We start from the raw sequence: 20,200 nt of genomic DNA, 5'->3' as shown, positions 1-20,200 counted from the left end.
TTCGTGATGTCTCTCTCTCTTTCAGCAGGTTAACCGTCAGAGGATTCATTGGAAGGTGGGATGGTCATGCCGGCAGCAGACAAACAGGTAAGTTAGGACCAGGTCACCCATGCAACATGAGATGGTTCCAGATAAACGAGCATCATATCGGATCAAGACGCTGCGGAGGAAGCGACAAACCAGAGCTCACTTTCTGTAGAAGAAACAAGAAGTCAATACCGGAAACCATAAAAGCTGAACATGAAGCGACTGGGGCCTGATTACCAACCGGTAAGAGAACGATCCAGCGTCCGTCTGAGAGAGCTGGTTTCCATATATCAGCTTCCCTAAGGAGGTTGGATGAGCTGCAGCTGCCTGGAGGAAGAGAGAGAGAAAGCACAACCGAAGAGACTGCATACAGGTAGATAGACACAAATTCAATTTCTCTTATCAAATATTAAAATAAAAAAGGACTTTTAATCCGGAAATGACTGTTCTGACCTTGGACTTGATGAAACACAGTGGGCCAGCACCCTCACCAGATTATCATTAACTGTGGAAACTTCCCACTAGAACTCAAGCGACTTGGATTGTGAGCCTCTCCGCTCTACCTACAGACTCCAGCTGCAGTCCAGCCTCGTGAATCTCCTCCAGTATCTTTATTGTGCTTTGCTTGACAATCTATTGAAGGCTGCAGTCATCCATTGCTTGTGTTTTTTTTTCTTCACTCTTTTTCCTACCACTCAATTTTCCATTAATAGTATCCTAATAAGAACCAGCTTATGAACAAATTTACTTAAGTCAGCTTTTGTTATGGAAGCTGTGAACCTTCATGATGACGTGTAGATCATAGCATTTCTACATTTAAAAAACTTCTCTTTTTTTTTATTGGACACCTATTATTCAAAACTTAGAGGAACTGTACGCAGAAAGCAAAAATATATCAATATCAAAACAACTACAGCGTTACCAAACTTTTTAATAATCAATTAAAATGCACTTGTAATCAGTGCTACAACAAACAAAGCAAAACAAAAAACAAAGTGGCGCTATGGGAAAATAGCGCCACTAATTGCTCTCCGTGTCCTTCGTGCACCATCACGCAGCCTGGCTGTCAAGCGGCGCAGAGCTGCGGTGAAGAAACAGTTAAGCGCAAAGATGCAGGAGTGAGTCCATCTGAGCATGTGCCGCTGGTGCCGCCGCCGCCGCTGCTGCAGTGAAGTAAAAAAAAAAATAAAAAATGTGTGGATTTCCACAGGACAGAGCGGAGACACCGCACAGGAGAAGCCGGGCGACAGGCTAGCAGAGGCACGGACCGACACCGACTTTCCCCCGACCGACCTCACTGAGGGATGTGTAGGATCCGCCGGGGTGTGCGCCTGGGCAGACACCGCAGAGACCCTTCTGAAGGTAAAAAATAAAAATATATTTCGCTGTGCTGATCGTAAAAAGACAGAGCAGAGAGGGAGAGAGAGGTACACGCAGTCAACATGTTTGTACTCAAGCGGAGTGACATTCAGGGCAACAACATGTGAGACAACATGTGTGTTGGGGATTCTTTTGGGCTTTTATTTTCCTTTCACAATGAAATTTCACCAGATTACTCCGAACTTAACAGTGGTATTGTTTATTAACCGTTTATTCAATTGAATGTCTAAAGCAGTACCCCCCTTCTCTCTCTCTCTCTTTTCATATTCAACAACAATATTGCGCGTGTTGTCTGCGCAGTCGCGCCGCTGCACCTGTTAAAATCCGGATTATCGTAAGTTTATTTGGGAACCCCTCTGACTAAAACCGCCTTTGTGGATCGCAAATCACCTTTTTCTTTTAATGCGATACCAAAGAGTTGCAAAGTATCCCAGATATGAAATCGGTGCATGAGCTGCACGGCTACATGTATGTTTAATTGTAGTGTGTTGCACTGCTCATCATCAGTGTGCTTGATGCTGCAGTGGACCTCCCCCCCTCCCTACCCTTTGCCCCCTCCCCACCCTTCCAGTTTCCCGGGACAGATCAGGATCGGCGGGCGTCCGACGTGAAGAAAAGCCTTTCCTTTGCAGAGCGGATGGACGCCTGGACCCCGGGTCCGCAGTGTAGCTCCATCTGTGGAAGCCTTTTGCAGAAGCTTAAAAAAAACAAAAAAAACAAAACAAAACCCTAATCGATTTATGCCACATAAACCCTGCAGTTCATTATCATTTGGGTTGAGATAATCCCCGCTGTCGCTTCCACTGTAGACCGTAGCCTATTTATAACTCACGCAACAGCCTCCACAGCGAGGAATCCCAAAATGACCCCGTATTATAACACTGCTAAAAGGGAGTAACAGTTCTGAGCTGTGTGTGTGGACACAAGATTAATATTCCCGTAGTGATGCAGCGGGTCTGTTTCCACTCTGTATTCACGTGTTGATGTTTCACAACTCATTGGTCTTACTGTAAGTCACCTTACAGGGGCCAAAAGGTAAATAATATTGACATAGTGGTGGTTAATGAAATTGGCAATGTGGCGCGGGCCCAGGAGGGCGGCATTATTGTAAGTAGCTACTGTAAGATTTTTTTTATTTTTATTTTTGGCTGTCTACAGACTTCAGTTTTGGCGTTACAGTAAAGGAGTATTTCCACTCTTTACATAAACCCTGGACTGCATTTGTACATCTCTAGTTGAAATTCTAAAATATCCGACCTGAATTATTTGTACATTCAGTAAAACTACCTCAGAATCAGAAGCAGCCGATAACCAAAACTTCACAGCAGATGTTGAACATTGTTCAAGTTGAAAGCTCACAAAGCAGCCAAGTACAGTCGTGCAGTAGAATTTATGCGGAAAATTTCATTTAGGCAAAACTGCGTGCGTTTTCCAAGCTAGCTAAAATGCTACAATGATGAACGAAAAATTTGCTCTGCTCTTAGTTTAAGCGCGTAAAACCTGATATGCCCAATAATATTAGTGAATGTTGTGAGTGGAGGATGACATCACTGGTGATAAAAAATCAATTTTAAAATTATAATATATATATTTTTGCTTCAGTTTGATAGCAATCCCAACAACGCATTTTTATTGGTTTCTTAGTGACTTCATCACCTTCTTATCTTCTAAAAACCTTTGTTTTTTTTTTTAGTTAATGCATTAAATATCAAGTATAACAATGATATTACAGGAATTGGGGCGTAAGTACCTAAATATTTAGGTAAAACTTTTTGCAATACAGGCAACTCTTTGTATTGCATGCAGTTATAGTGCCATAACAACAAATTTGCTATAGCCTATATCGCTCAGTAAAACCACCAAACAGATTATTAACTAAAAAACTAGCGACCTAATTCAGAAGTAAATAAATACCTGAAGTAAATAATGACCTGTTTTTAAAATTACATCTTTATTTATGATCCGCCTTTCCTGTGGTGCATTCTGTCACAGCTTTTAATATTTGAGAAAATGTGGGTAAATTCAGTGTGATGCGCTTTAGAGTCCTCTGGACTAGATAAAGCGCTACAGAAGTACAGGCCATTTAACATTCACAGCAGTGTGACTTTCTTTTACTGCTCTCCCTTGGAGCACACCTCACACTAACCGCCACACATCAGCAAATTGCTCAGTACAGTAACATCCGATTCTGGGTCAACGGCTTTCCCTGTGTCACATCATGTCAGGGTTATCTCACCTGCTAGCGATCCCGTCACTTTACAGCGTGTGGGAATCACTGTTGCAATGGAAATCCTTTCGGATGGGAATATATCCAAAGAATCCCTGGTTCTCAATGACTCTCAATGTTTGCAAATCCATTAAAAAAAATAAATAAATAAAATGATAATATCTATTTTATCCCCCTCACCCCTAGCTTAGAAGGAGGTCACCTCATGCCAGAACTGGCCCTGTTTCTACACACTGAGCTTATGTGTTTGGAATTGATGGAATGCTACGAATAAACTACGTCTGCGTCATATCACAGGTCGGGTTTAGCAAATATGCTCGTTCAAAAATCTGAGTTTGTGGCATGAAAGCAAACGGGTACTTCTGAAGTCACTCGGAGAGTTTGGCCTTGGTCTCACCTTCTAGATGTTAGTTGTCCCTTTCTCTATAAATAAAATACTCAACACGCTATTCCAGTTTATTGATTTGAACGAAAGCCTCAGTAGCCTCAGTAGTTCATTGGGTTGACTTGGACAGGACATTTCTGTACCTCTGTTGTTTTCCACAGATCTCTTGCCATAAAACCAACATCAATTATGCATAACCGACGATTGATTACAAAGCTTCTACATCTGATAGCCAGTTGAATCCCCGTCCATTAGGTGCATCCATCTCCATTTTACCGTTTCCACGGCGACAATGTCTATAAAACTCCAGATTTTTCCTGAGGAGCTCTAAGATTTAATGCATAGCTTGACCCCACAAATCTCAGAGCTTCAACTTCTCAGGATCTGGTACTTCAGGACGGTAATGGACCTGCAAAGTGTTTGTACCTCTCGAACCTTTTCACATTTTGTCACATTGCAGTTAGAAACCTCATGTACTTAGTGTGGCGTTACGACAGACCGACAAAGTAATGCATAAACGCAGACCCGTCCTTAGACAGTACTTCAGCAGCAACATTTTAATGCAAGCCTTTTGGGGGTGGGGGTATTTTTAAAGTTCTATCCAGAACTTTAAATGTTTGCTCATTCTAAATTGGAAAATAGCTGAAGATCAGTCAAATTGCATGAAACATATTAATTTCCAGGTCTTCCCAAATATTCTTTACTACTGGATTTAGGTTTGGACTTTGACTGGACCATTGAATCTGCTTTTATCTAACCAGCTCCACTGTCACTCTGGCTCTATGTTAAAGGTTGCTGTCACGCTGAAAGGTGAAATCCCCACCAAGTCTCAGGTGTTTGGTTAGTTTGTAGCAGTAGCATGATTTGCAGAGTGTGCAACTATTAGTTGCCTGTCAACAGATTCTCCCCCTCAGGGCTGTTCTTGTTGGGAGGCAGGGGTCTGCAACCTTTATAGTCCAAAGAGCCACTTTTGTCTTTGGAGCTGCAAATGTAACAGGACCTTTTGAATAAACATGCAAATTTTTGACAAGATGTGACGTCATTCTTAAATAATCTCTATAAAATAATCCCATGTTCCTTTTTTGTCATTCTAGCTATTTTAAACTTTTTAATTATTGCCTGTGGGGGAAAAAAGGGCAAGTTTTGGTAAATTGATTCCTGCCTTACTTTAGTGGCTTCTCTTTCCCATTTTGTAGAGTGGCTCAGAAATGTGGCCGCTGTGTTGCTTCATATTTATACGATAGGGGGAAAAATTATATCGTAAAGGTTCTTAGAAACTCTGATCAGCATAAAAATGAGAAACAAATGCCTCATTTAACTTATTTTATGGGTTTATTGAACGTAATTATGCACCCAGTAATTACTTTCTAACGTAATTAGAGAAATTACTTTTTTTTATATGAGATCCTCTCCACCCACTGAATAAATGTACTGTAATTACAGATTGGATTTTCCCCCCTGAAATTTCCAGTGTGAGATTATGCTGATGCAACAAAAGATAGCGGTGTGGACAGTTTAAAAAAAACCAAACATTTTCTGTCTAGTCATACTTATCCCAAATCTTTATAATCACATGTCCCTGGGTGACATAAATTGCTATATAAACCTTGATGAATCAAATATTTTGCTAATACCTTTTGAGTTACACACCAATCTGTTTTTCTTGATTTATTGCGTTGTTGTTGGAGGCCAAAACAGAGCCATTGCTTCCAGTTAGAGGTTCAGCCTGTCCGATCACCCTTGGAAACGGACATGTTGCCTAGACAGCTTTATGAATCACTTTAATTAAAGAGTTAGAAAGTTCAGCCTTCTCTTATGTAGCTAACTGACGTGTTTGGGAAAGCTTATTGTTTTGACTCGTCACGTTTAAGACAAGAAGCCTCCTTGCTTCCATGCGTGACTTCAGGTTCTATTTCTTGCCAATCAATAAAAGCCTTTTGGATCCGAAACCCACCTCCCTGTTTACATAAATCCTTCCTCCTCCGCCGCTCTGCGTCACTCGCTAAAGCTTTCACCTTGCGGTTATGGAGAGGGTGCCTTTGATAAAGTTGCACGGGCCTGCGTCGGCCGTGCTGCGCCGGAGCTTTTAGTGTCAGCGCTTCCTGGCTCCTTTCCAGCCTTACCTGAGAGCATTATTGAGAGACCTTGCTAATTATAGAGCTTAAACATGCAAACCGAGGCTTTGTGTTGCGAATGAAGCTGCGCATCTGTCTGAAAAAGCATCGCACCCGTAATGTTTGGAAGGATCGGACGCGGTTCGGAGGCTACATGTTTGCAAACCTTACAAAGAAATGGCAGCCTTGGCGAGTAGTCAGAGAAACTGCCAAGAGAATGGTGGGTAGCTCTTGGGGAGCTGCAAAAATCCTCAGCTCAGGTGGAGTATGCCACAAGGAACCACGAGAAAGAGGTGCTCTGATCAGAATGGGGCAAAAGTTGAACTTTTCTGGTCTGGAAATCTTAAGACCTTGCGCCACCCCCGAGATGAGGCATGGTAGTAGCAGCCTAATGCTGTGGGGACATCTTTCTTTAGCAGCAACAATGAAGCTGGTTAGAGTTAATGGAAAAATAGATGTGACTTAAACCCCCCCCCCCCAAAAAAAAAAACAACTATAAAAGGCTGCAGAAGACTTGAGTTTAGGATAAAAGGTCACTTTTCTGCAAACTGGATCAAAGCGTAATCATGTCTTACAATGGCCTAGTGAAAACCCAGACCTAAATCTACTTGGGAATCTCTGTCAAGACTTGAAAAATAAAATTTTATATATTTTTAAAAAACAAAACAACAACAACAAAAAAAAAACAATAGAAAAATGTCAGTTTGTTTGTGTCCAGAGCTGCCAGCAGCAAAAAAGGCTGATCAAACTTCAACTGAAGAGCTGAATATAAAAACAAATAAAACCCTTGAGTTGTTTTTCTACGCTTTTACAACTTTGCACTGCTTTGCGTCGAAATGAGATTCTTAAGAGCTGTGGACAAAGTTCAGGGGTCTGAATACTTTCACGGGGCGGTGTGAGGAATGAACGTAGCCTGCGTAGCCGTGGCCGCCTCCCGCTGTGCGGCTCGGACTCACATGATCACACGGCCTCACCAGACACGCCGTAGCGGACCGAAAAGCAAGTGTTGTGTATATAACCTGAGGTCTAACGTAGTTGTTAAACTGAGCTGCTTTCTGAAACTGTAGACCAGAAGGAGGGGCACGAAATGTTCTACACGCCTAACTGGAAGACTGCTTTTAAAGGGACGTTTTGCGTGTTGTTTGCAGGGTGTGGGATTCCTGTTTTTTAAAAGGAGAGAGAAGATAAACCAGTGGAAAATATTTGTATTTCAAGACTTTCTTCCTTCTTTCACTGCTTCCTTATTTCTTAGTTTCCTGCCTTACTTCTCTTTCCTTATTCGCTCCTTCCTCTTCCATTTTCTCCTACCCTCCCTCCATCTCACCATCCTTAGATCACAAATGCAATAATACATTAAACTGCTTTAATTGGAGTGTGTACACAGTTCTAATCTTTATCAAAGGAAATTTGTATATAAAATGTGTTCTAATAAAGAAAGAAATTTAGATATCATCTGGATGCTATAAGAATGTATCTGATAAATCTAGATATTTTTACGTAGTTTCCTTAAAATAACTGGAAAAATGTTTCATTATCAAGAAAGAAATAGCTTGTAATAATGAGAATTTTCCTATTATCTGCATGTAAGTAATAATTACAGTGGCTGTTCATGGATAGTGCCTTATGATTTTCAGAGCAGAATCACTTGTATCAAACACATTGTATAAGCCAACAACGTTGATATTAACTTCCTTTTCTTTTGACATGCTTCTTTGCATCCAAGAGTGCAAAGTCAAAGCTCTGATGATGGAGCATTGAACTCACTCCCTCTTAAATGTGACAGCAGAAGCGGCGTATCTTAGCAGCAGGAGTTTTAGGTCTTTTTGGACGAGTCTGAATGAGAGGAGAGGCGTAGTTCTGCCCTGGGGGGTGAGAGGGTGAGGGGGTGAAGGCCAGCTTGCTGTTTCGGAGCTAATCGACCTGTCTTTGCAATCGATCAGAGTCCTTTTATTTTGTGCCGCCTCATGGGGTTCTCCCATTCCACCTTTCATCCATCCCCCGCTCCTGTCCAGCTTTTTTTCTCTACAAACCCGTCTCTGGATTCGTCCCCCCGCTATCCCTCCCAACTCGGCCTATTGCTCATCGTGGATATAGAGAACATGTGATAAAGGTAGGTATGTGAGGAATCTGAAAGACGCAGGAATTTAAAAGCAGAATTTAAGCTTTAAAGCCTGTCTTGTGTGTATACTTCAGACCTTAAGGCGCTTGGTTTTTGCCTCTTAAAATAGATCAAACTCGATTTTGCAAAGCTTTCGTCTGAAAATGTTTTGTTTAATTTGTATTTATTCAAAATTTTGATCTAGTTCCTATTTCCTTTACATAATTTGTTAGAATTTTCAATTACTTAACAACAACAACAACAAAATATATATATATATATATATATATTATGATGATTTCTAATTATAACTTATTGTATGCATGAATTTCCCATCAGTATCCATCCATCAGTAACCACTTTAGTTTTATATCAGACATTGACTCTGACCAGGAAACGCTTTGCGAGTTGCATGATCTGTAAGTGTTTCACACAGAAGACTCAATATCAGCACGCTGCCTGCTATCTCAATGTCCAGTGTGAATAATCGTGTTTATATAAATAACCACCCAGTGGAAACATACTAATAGTTTAAAACCCCAAATTCAAAAAGTCCTGTGTCGTTTTTGGGTTTGGATTTCTGAAAGATTGTGAAAGGCAGATAATTTGACTTCTCTTGGACCAACCAGAATTCATGCTAATTTCGCTAAATGAAAACGCAGAGCAATACAATACTAAATTCTTATGAGCTTTTTAACAGAACCCCACTTGAAAAATCCCAAACTATCCCTTTAAATGCAGGAGCGCAGTTCTTGTTGATGCAGTTTCTGTCATCGGAGATGACTTGTCGCTAAGGTCACCCCGGTTCACTGTCGTTCACCTGCATATCGGATGCTGCTGGTTCCACTCTGATGCCTCCCAAAGTGACCTTCCAAAAGTCAGAGTAGACCTGGGATCTGTGCCACACACACTCGGAAACACACCGGCACGGAAGATAACCTGACTGTGGGCTGTGTTGTGGATTCCTCAGTGTGTTCGCTGTCAGAGCTCATAGCTGTCAGCATCATAAAGACGTCTTTATGCTCTACCTTTCGCTTACTCCGTATATCAGTCCGTGTGTTTTGTTGCTCGCCGAATGTCTCAGAAACCTGTCACCCGTTCCCTTCACAAATAATCATGTTGTTTCTCTTAAAAGCACACAATCAGTTCCTTAAACAAGACCTGCCTGCGCTGTGCGGTTGATTTACGCTTTTTCAGTTCAGTTTGTTTCGTCCTGCTTTTCTGATTCTGACCTCGAACTGAGATATTTTGTGCCAGGTTTCCATAAAGGGTGATGCCAAAATGGGGCCACTGCAGTTGGAGCAGGCAGGAGCCATGTTGATCGATAATTTAGCGCCTCTGTGATGGGGAGGGAGGGTATGATACAACAACTACATCAAAAGCAGAGCAAAGTACTATCTGGCAAGTTAATTGTGTGATTATGAGGCAACAGGTCAATAAAGGAGCATAAGTAAAGTGATGGGGATATCTGGTTATGTCATCTTGATGTAATTGTCAAAGAAATTCCAATTTAGTCTAGCTGGGTGCTTTTAAGTATCTTACTATCAATATTTCAATCACTTCCTGACTTCTGTAAAATGGGAGTAATCAAAAACGTTGGGAACCGGTACGTCCCTTGCATTTTCTTTAAATAAAAGCAACTTTCGGTTTTGCTAGGTCAGCAGAAGGGGGTCTGAAATTTGTGACACAGCTAAAGAAAAGTGCAACAAACTGGCAAGTTTCAAAGGATTTCATGTAGCACGTTTTCCAACGTGGCTTTGTATTAACTCCAGTGAAAAAATTAGAATAAATGTTCCATTAACATCTTGTATTAGATCTCATCTTTTAATGGTGCATCTGAATTAGCCGTGGGACACAGTAAAAGTGTATCTAATTAATTAGGGGCTTTGCAGTTAATCACACTTTATTCTATTTTGATCAAAAAGCAGTGTTTTGACTAAACTCATAAAGTTAAACAATTCAAATATAGTAGATTTCATAGACTTATGGTTAAAATTTTATTCAGTAAAACTCATTGTGTCTCTATATGATAAAGTCTTTTAGTTTATTTTATTACTAGACATTCAATTACATTGTCTCTTCAGAGATACCTGACATGTTTCGACGTGCATGTTTGAAGAGACAGAAAGTAGTTGATGATTAATGAGAAAATAAACATCATGAAAGGTTTGTTCTTTGTTTTTGCACAGCAGTTTCTACCTGTGCGGAGTGGAAATTGCAGTGTTGCAGATTTGCTGTCTTTCTGTGGTTCATCCAGCCGCACAGATTACATTCAAAATGTCTCACAGCCAGAAAGCCAGCAGCTTTATAAGTTGTCCTTTCCTAATGTGTCTATGTGTGTCACTGATCTGTGCTGCTCTCATTAGTTCATGCTGCTGTTTGATCAATGCATGATCCCTCGCCTCATGGGAAGGGTAAGCTATGTAGCTTGCGGATCCTTCGGCACTTTCATTCGGATATCTGATATTTTTTTATTTAAACGCTTAGGCCCTTCTGCCCCCTTAAGTGAACTCTTCCATCTTCTTTATTTCCACCAGTAACAATAGCACAGATCCAAACTTTTTACATGATTCTGCCACGACATGCAGAAGTAAATTAAGCTAATCAAACATCTAGCCAGCCTGATGCCAACAGTATTATGGTTTGACATCATCACACAGGCCTATTCAGTTTTTATGGAGCAGAATAGTGTCATATTTTTCAGATTATGACAGTCATTTTAATGTCAGACACAGACACACTATGCTGGCTTTTCTCAAAGTGTGACGAAACGATCGGCCATTTAAACTGGACAATGATCTCAAGCGTGATTCACCAAGGCTTGATGTCAGAAGGACTACTTGGAAAATGCTAGACTATCAAACATAATCGCCTGACTTAAACTCTGGTCTGATTCGAAAAACATGATCACAGAATCCAGAAGCAAGATTATTAGTGAACTGGAGGGCTTGCTCATGACAAGTCTCCTCGAGATCTCTTCCAGAACCTATTGGGTGGCCATACATCACAGTTCTAGCAGGTCAACAGCAAAATGACTTCTGCAAATACTTGAAGGAGTTAAATCATTTAGAGACTGCTGTCATTAAAAGTTCTCTTTTGTGTTTAACTTAAAGGAACAACTTGTTATTTCAGCTTTGCTCAGCTATTTAAATAGTTTTTTTTGTTGTTTTTTTTTAGATTTGTTGCATGTTTGTTGCTTTTTCCAATAAATTCACTTTGCAGTGGAGATTCAGTTACATTGGATGCAACCAATGTTTAAATTTTTCCATGTTGAAATGGGTGTGCAACAATTATAACAAACTGACACACAAATATCAGCTAAATTGAATGCGTGTGTGATGCATCTAATGTATGTGAATGCGCTGCATTGTAGACCCGGCCCCTTTTGGCCGCACGGACCCACTGCATGGTCAAGAAGCTCACATTGACCATGATCTCACCAGACTGACTGGTGTGACTTACAGGATTAAATGAGCCACCAAGAGGGATTGGTGGTTACGTATATCTGTTGTGAGGCGATGATTTGAAGACAGGCTAGAGGAGTCCCAGTTCGCCGCTGAGTTTGGCTATTTGAATGATCTTTTGTTTGAGTGGTGCTACTCAAAATAACTCACCCTGCCTCACCTTACCTTGGGCACAAACACGCACATTGGCACACACAAGTGGAAAACGTTTTATAAACCTAACCGGATAGAGAAGAATCATTACCACAAGAATCTCTGTGAGTATAGAAAATAAATTGTTTGGACCATTTTAGTTTATGTCAAGTGTTGACTCTCTCTGGCTTTTCAACGCCATAAAATTATCAGAAATGCCACTAACTGTTTTCAGAAACGAAGAACACAGAAATGATTTCCTTTTCTCGTGCTACATCACTGCCTCGTCTTCGTCTGGATGTCCGCGTGTATGGTGTGTTTGGCAGGAGCTGTAGCGTTGGACAGCCTCATTACAGTTTTAGATAATCCTTCTCATTAGCAGATTTGCATGTGTGTGGGTGACGAATGTAATGTGCATTTTAGGTGGAGAGAGAAAGGGGGAAGTGTTGGGAGGAAAAAGCGGACATCGTTTCTGTGAGAAACCGGTCGTCAGTGATGACAAGAGAACAATGTGGCAAACACACTGCTTTGATCTGCATAGAAAGTGGTTATATCAATGAGGTGTTTTGGAAGTAAGAATAGGCTGGTGTATTTAAACTATAGTCTACTTATAATTGCAGATTTGACAATAATTCAGTTTTATGGGGAAAACATGAACTAGATTTTTTTTTAAAAGCTTTTCCATCACAAATGTTATATGGATGCTGTAAGCTAGTATATTGGTAATCTGATTTTTAATTTCCATTCTGCTGAAAAAGTTGAACTGAAGCAAAAATTAATGTTATGGGGAGCAAAGAGGCAGAAATTGAGAACAATCCCTTTCAATAGAGCCGTACTGCACAGCAGAAGCAAAAACTGAAAATTGCTGAAGAAACTGAAGTCATAGCAGACTAAGCTGAACGGTTAAAAGTGATGTTAGATTGAAGAAGCAGCCTGGCATGATAGACCATAAAATAAAATCTAAGAGCATAAATCAGCTGACGATGTTAAACAGTAGGGCATTTGTAACTTAAGTGGGAGAGCTCAGGCAAAATGAAAAAAGTCAATATTTGTGATGTAGGCTACAGTTAAAATGAGTGGAAAGGCTTTCTTTCCTTTTGTTAAGAAAGCACTTTTCCAGTTTTAAAATCAGTGCTTATTATTTTTAAGTCTTTCCTACCTGACTAGCAAGCATCAGTTGCCTTGCTAATAGCATTTTATGAGCCCGCATTAGCTAAAATGCCAGCATAGTAAAATTAGCATAATAGCTATTTTTCATGGCTATTCATTATGGTTCTAACTTCAGTTGAAAACACTAGCAAATATGGCAGTAACGAATACTGATATTCTAAAAGCTAACATCGTAACATTAACCTGTAAATTGCTATTAATGGTAGTTATATTACCTGTTACTTGTTTTTGGGTGATATGCTAACATTAGCTAGTGTGTAGTAGTTAATGTTACCGCCAGCAGGTTAGCAAATGTTAGCAGGCTTGCAGCACTGGCTATTTTAACATTAGCTAATATACTTACAGTAATATGGTATACACGGTAAACAATAATCTTTTGTAAAAGTATTTTTAATTCCCTAACTGCCCCGTTCTGAAAAAGTATGAAGAGCATAAATTTGTTTTGTAATACTAACTAAAACAGCTGCTTCTGGTTTGATAGCATGAAGATGTTCAGAAGCCGAAAAACAAAAAGTGACCTGGTAAGCCCGTGTGCCTTTTTGACTCTTCCATGAGACATTTGTAAAGTGTAAGAGGTATAAATAATGTCGGTGATAGTTGACAGATTCTGAATATGCCAAATATTGTGGAATTTGAATGACTGAAATACCAGGCAGTCCGCAGATGTAGTTCAGTGACTGAGACATAAAAAAACGAATGATACAGAGAAACAGAATCATAATGGCATGAATTCCTTGAGGCTTTGACACAATTTAACAATCTGACATGACTAACTTATGGAAGCGAAGGAGAATTAAATTCAGCATGCCTCTCTTTTTGTAAGAGGCTGAACCTTTCTTCTCAGCATTTGAAAAGTACTCCTTGACCCAGTCTAACTTTCATAGATGAGGTGTGTTTCCCAGGAAGCCAGAGAAAAGATGGAATAAAGGGTTTATGGAGGTCAGTTGGTCCATCGCTGTGGCCCAGTTAATCACATGAAACCCTTGTTCCTTGTTTGGAGTAAATGTGTTAATCCCTGTGGACTCTCTCTGGGTCACAGCCAGGGCTTTGAAGACAAAAAGAAACAAAAAAAGACCTTTTGTTCTTCAAACATGCGTTTGTACTTGCAGCCTCGCACTAAGATGTAATTTCACCAAGCGTTTGTGATCTATTGTATAGTCGTTGTTGCTATGACAGCTTCCTCTGGAGACATTGTATGGTAAAGGATATAACCTACGTGGCCTTATTGCGTAAAATTGCCTTTGTATTCGTCATTGTGCTGTTTGCATTCAGTGTTCTTCTAATTTAAGAGGCGATGTGTGGAGCAGAGCCGCGAACGGGCCCGTCCCTTTGTGGGATTTCTGATACCTGATATGTCAGCACGAAATGTTTGTCAAGCAGCACGAGTTGGAGATGCAGAGTGTTGATGTAGGCAGTCAGTTGACAAAGCTATACGTTACATAAGATATGCCCTCACTGTGTAAATAGCATCAGCTGAGGAAAGGTCGTACACTTTAAGTGCTTCATCAGCCTCTAGTCTTTAATTAAATCTCCTGATGCCTGCAGTGTTTCACTGCCTTGGCTTAATTTAAAAGTGGCTTAGCACCCCACGCAATTAAATTTCTAATCCTGAAGATTTCACTTTTGATTTGGCCAGATGGCTGTTGCTGGAGATGGAAGCAAATCCTGTTTAATTCTGCAGGCAGCAGACTCTGTTTGGACAGTTAGGCTGCAATCATTGCTTAAGATGGGATGTACTGCATGTCAGTGTTTTATAATGAGGAATAATTATTGTAATTTTTTGGAAAATCTCTACAAGCAGTTGCAGTGCCTTTCACAAGCATTCTCAGAAATTGAACTTTCACTGTCAGAACCTTGCTGCCTGGCGAATTGTACATTTTTACCCTGTCATGAAAGAGAGTTGAAGACTTAATTCTGGATTCCCTGGGGCCAAATCGTTGAAACTAAAAGATTTTATTTCTAAATAAATGGCATTCACATGGAGAAGCTTTGGGTGAAATCCAAAGACAACAAACTAGACTATCCAGACCAACAACCTTTGATACAAACTAAACAGGAGGCGTAACACAGCAATCTTGCAGGGAGCAAAGCAAACAAACCAGAATGCAGTGTCTGACACATTTAACATTTTATTTTCCACATCTCACCCAAACAAGTTTTCTGTAGGAGGCAGATCCTGATACTGAGATAGTCATGGAAGAATGCTGATTTGTTTTGTGGTGGCCATGTCTGTCGGTTTTCTATTTGGTCTGTGTTTTGATTATTAAGCTGCAGAAATACCCAATAAGACTCATTTGCTATACTTATATTCAGATTAAATATAGATGTTTTTTACATTTTATTTCAAAGAGGTGATGAAGCCATACACTTTATAAACGTTCTCAGGAGATATGAACGAAAAACAGCCCCCCTTCATTACCAATCTCCCACAATCCTTTGCATTGAACATGAGATGCTTTTCCTCAACTCTTCCTGCATCTTACATATTTTGTTGCTGAGTCGCTCAGTCCTCGTCTCCTCTGACCAAAGAACATCCTTCCAATTCAACTCCTAGTAGAATTTCCTTTTGTGTTTCCATCTGTTAAGGCTTCTTTTTTTTTTCTGGCATCACCCCGAACCATTTGGTTATATCGCAACAGCATGTTGTGGTTGCTATGGAAACTCGGTGACCTGAGACTCCACTCTTGACTGCGGTTCTCTAACAGCGAGCTTTGGAGATTTTATTACATCTTCTACTGCTCTCCTCCTGTCCGTACGTGATGGAAACTTTGTATTGACTCCCCACAGCTATTTCTGTGCTGGCACATTGCTGTTCACACATTATTTGCTAGATGTCTTGTATTAATAGTCCATCTCGGAGACTGAGAAAACAACTTGGCAAGTTCTGTTCTATCAATTTTTTTTCTTTTGTAGCAATACCTCTTTCAATAAATCTTATGCCATTGTAAAGCTTTTTTTTTAATTTCCCTTTAAATGGTGCCACATTTGTAAGGAAAATGCATTTGTGGGTTGAGCAACAGAGTTGAGTATATGGGTTGTGGCAAAGGAAAGCCTTTCAAATCATCTGTGCTAATACAAAGTAGTTTATTCTGCTACTTATTCTTGCTGAGTGTCATCAGTTGGCCTATGGGATTGAACCTTGATGAAGCAATTACACAAAAAAACCATTAATTGGATAAACAGGGGCCTCTGCAGTGTGTCATATGCAGTCACAACATCCTGCCACCTTCTCCTCATTCTGATCACCAGCTTGGTTGCACATTGGTGTGAGATGACATACTAGTCTTCAACCAGCAATTGTCGCACGTAGTTACGTTGGTCTTTGACGCCAGTGTTCAATGAGGTTGAGGTCAGGACTGCAGGGAGGAAATATTTTCTCTTTCGTTCTGAAGGTAGTGTCTGTAAAAGCTTTCTCTGTTGGGCATTAACATTATGGAGGCTAGATCTGGGTCCCCAAAGAGGGCAAATATGGGATTGCCACTGGTTGTAGGATCTCATCTTGATACCTCTTTCTGTGAAGATTGACAATGATGAAATGCCACCCCACACTATCGCTCTGTTTGGTTTTTGGCAAGTCTTATATGAGAGCAACCCACATACTCAACTCTGCTGCTCAACCCATGAAAGCATTTCTTTACAAATGTGGCACAATTTGAGGGACAATAAACAGACTGTTCAGCAGTATGAGATTCAGTACCATGAAACATTGTTATGGCAATGACAAAAATCAACCAAGCAAAATGTCCTTTCCTTTGGTACCAGAGTTGAATAAGGGTTAGGAGGTTTTCCAAATGTTCATTTCTGAAGTCTGTTTTTGTTCTCTTTTCAGATCTGAGTCTTGTAATAGAAAATCTGTGTGAAACCCACAAGAGCAACCATGGTAACCTTAGAAACTTCAAGTGACCCTATTCCTCTCACGGCCCTCTCCCGCTGGTACCTCTACGCCATCCATGGCTACTTCTGTGAAGTGATGTTCACTGCTGCCTGGGAGTTTGTGGTCAACTGCAACTGGAAATTCCCCGGCGTGACCAGCGTGTGGGCCCTCTTCATCTACGGCACCTGCATCCTCATCGTAGAGCGGATGTACTTGAAGTTGCGCGGCCGCTGCCCCGTGCTGCTGCGCTGCATCATCTACACTCTGTGGACCTACCTGTGGGAGTTTGGGACGGGGCTGCTGCTTCGGCAGTTCAACGCCTGTCCCTGGGACTACACCGAGTTCCGCTACAACTTCATGGGGTTGATCACGGCCGAGTACGCCGTGCCGTGGTTCTGCGCCTCCTTCATCGTGGAGCGCTTTGTTATCCGCAAAACCCTGAGGCTACGCTTTCATGGAGGGCCCGAGGACGGCTGGTCAAACCATCGGCATGATGCTGGAGGAGGAAGAGAAAAAGGAGGAAGTGCTGGAGAAACTTTGGAAGGCAACAGACAACGAGAACAAAGGAGGGGGAGTGGCTTTAATTCAAATGGCTACCTTAAAGTTGATTGAGTCAATTCGCAGGGGACTCTGTCATACCTCCTTGACCTGCCACTGGCACTTTTCCATATGCAATCCTCACCCTTTAGTGCATGAGATTGAGAGACAGCCATCAAGAATAAGTTAGTTCTGAGGAAGCCAGAAAACAAATGTCTAACTGAAGCTTCAAATCCCAAATACTCAGCGTTGTTAGCTACACAGGGACTCATAATGCTACTGTTATTACATCCACCCATTTACATGGGGCTGACCCTCATATTAGGATCTTCAATGATCTGGATTAAACTTTAAAACTCCTTCTTGGAGCTCAGAATATAGGGTTTAAAAAAAAAAGCAGTTTTGCAAAGATTATTGTTTTTGTTCTTTAAAAAGACTTCTTGAAAAATAAAAGTACAGTATTTATGTTCTTTAAGTATGCACCAATCTATGTAAGAACAGTACTCTTGCCTCATAGAAATGTTAAATGAAAGTCGCACAGCCACGAAGTATCATCTAGACACCCAAATGCCGGACTTTCTTTAAATTCAAAGGAATGTGTAATAATTAAGATAATCTTTTGAGTTGTCAGTATAGAAAAAACGATGAAGATATGAGGAATTTTGTCATGGTTACGTTGTAATAAGTAATCTATATTAGGGTCGCATGTGCAATTTTTTTTTTAGTAATTGATTAGCCTCTGATTAAACAGCAATAGAAGTGCTGCTGTGGGTGTTCCCAAACTTTCTTTTTTAAGCATACAAAAGAGCCGGCCTCTACTTCCCTCCGTCAAAACAGTGCACGTTCATGCACACACACACACACACACGCACCCACACACACACACTCCAACAGCCAAGTCATTGATTATCTATGAAAAACTCTTTACAAAACATGCGTCTCTAAAGAAAACCTAACAGTCACCTGAGTCTTAAATACCTTGGTATGGAGGTAAGTTGTCAGGATGTGAGGTGAAGGCTCTTGTTTATTCTCATAAGGTGCTAAAGTCCTTAATAGGCACAAATAAAACTAGATATTAACATGCACTTTATAAAAAGACACATAACCATTTTTCTCTCGCTTTTCTCAGACCACAATAATGATTGATCAGTTATTTTGAAGAATATCCACAGGTTCACAGATATTCCTCAATTTGAATTAGAAGATCCCAAAGCCATGAGATCATTCTCATTATCTGGACTCACTAAAAAATGTAATCTTGGAACTCTAAATTTAACGAAGGTTATAGAAATGAAAAATCTCCTTCTTTATTCTGGTGCTGATAAAAATAATTTTGGTGGAAACAGGAAAAGGCGAGTCTGACGTAATATCAGAGAATAAGATAAAGCTGTCTTGCTTATACAGTTGATGTAAATATCTGGTTTCAAGTTTAGTATTAGGGGAGAATGACCTAAAACTCTGTGTTTATATTACACCTGTCTTCAGAGCTGTGTGCAATTTCGCCAATTCGTACCCTTCTTTCTCACACAACCAGTAATATTTGACCCGGAACCACTTCCATTTGGTACAGGACCAATTTATTGTCTTGGTAGTTAGAAATTTATGAAGCTCACTTATGATTTATTTAATTGTATATTATTTTCTGAAGATTTTAGAGTAGGAGTATTAACACTGGTCCAGATCCCCGCTTTGACCAGTTGACTTCAATGAAAAAGGAGCGATTATGAGTTTTCTGCTAGTGGTAGCTTTTCCGAGTCAACTCTGTATTCCAGTTTATGGATGCGAGAATTGTAAAAATCGAATGTCCACTTTATTTCTTTTTAACAAGAAATAAAGTGGACAAGTCTGTAAATCTGTTTACAGACTTGTATACTTCGGAGTTGGCTACTACAGAACTTTGTTTTATTTTTTTTGTTTTCAGATTTGTATTCACCAGTTTCATACTGGCTTTGAGAAGACATAATTTAACGTGTCTTTCCATACTCTAATCATAGCTATGTAAGAAAATGTGGCTACATGACTTAACTAAACAACAACGTACAGAAGGTCGCTCATTGTTACTCTGCTTTCATTGATCTTTAACTCAGCCGGCCTAAATGGGAATCAGAACCAAAATGCTTAGAACTAACAAGTAAGACGTTTTTGGAAACTATTTTACAAACTATTTAAATTATACATAAAATTTAGCCATTTTCTGACCATTTGTCTACAGTAATACACAAAAACACTTGACTACAAAGAAAGGTAAAACGATTTAGTCTTGGTATTATTTACACGGATGTATGTAATGGTATGGTTATGGGTATGAAATGGCTGAAGAAAATCACTACTGCAGGTAACGTGTGTGTGTGGGTGTGTGTGTGTGAATTGAGGGTGCGAGTTTGCAAAGGAGCAATTAAATTAACACTGTTAATAATGTTTGCTTTTCTTTTGCGTGATATTTCTCCACACTTGTCGTCTTTCTGCCACCATCACTTTTAATGTGAATGTAAGGATTGACGTGGTGCGACAGCAAAAACTGTCCCTGTGAAACACTGTGGCTGCCGCATCGCACCTATTTGTGTGAATTAAAAGTCGCACCAGGCCAAATTTAATTTCTTTGATAGAGGCTTTTGAAGGAAATACTTTGGCTAATGTTCTCTTGGCAGCATTTTCATCACATTCTGCAGCAATGGACCTTTAAGAATGCATCCTTCCCCAGAAGCAGGGTTTCACCACTATTTAGTTTTTCACTTTGGTTCTCAAGGATCACATAAAAAAAAAATGCATGGAAAGATATTCTTTCAGCCCGT

The 20,200-nt window shown here is 40.2% G+C and overlaps 1 protein-coding gene across 2 annotated transcripts; it reads left to right on the top strand.

Annotated features, from left to right (window-relative positions):
* The first annotated feature begins 1,065 nt into the window (after positions 1-1,065).
* Positions 1,066-18,764, top strand: tmem229b (transmembrane protein 229B). Of its 2 annotated transcripts, XM_044142165.1 has the most exons (3): positions 1,066-1,145; positions 1,238-1,389; positions 16,827-18,764. In XM_044142165.1, exon 3 carries the CDS (start codon positions 16,875-16,877, stop codon positions 17,481-17,483), a length of 609 nt encoding a protein of 202 aa, XP_043998100.1. In that variant the 5' UTR covers positions 1,066-1,145; positions 1,238-1,389; positions 16,827-16,874; the 3' UTR covers positions 17,484-18,764. The 2 variants fall into 2 exon arrangements, with proteins under 2 accessions (XP_043998100.1, XP_043998099.1); XM_044142164.1 differs by having other exon boundaries at positions 1,076-1,389.
* Positions 18,765-20,200: the final 1,436 nt, after the last annotated feature.

The sequence above is a fragment of the Gambusia affinis genome, linkage group LG16 (genome assembly GCF_019740435.1).
Source record: "Gambusia affinis linkage group LG16, SWU_Gaff_1.0, whole genome shotgun sequence".
Classification (NCBI taxonomy): Eukaryota; Metazoa; Chordata; class Actinopteri; order Cyprinodontiformes; family Poeciliidae; genus Gambusia; species Gambusia affinis.
Note: the sequence above shows the minus strand (reverse complement) of the source record. Positions and strands in the feature narration are given on the sequence as shown.

Coding starts and splice junctions, on each gene's coding strand:
- tmem229b (XM_044142165.1), top strand. CDS start 16,875: ATGGTAACCTTAGAAACTTCAAGTGACCCTATTCCTCTCACGGCCCTC.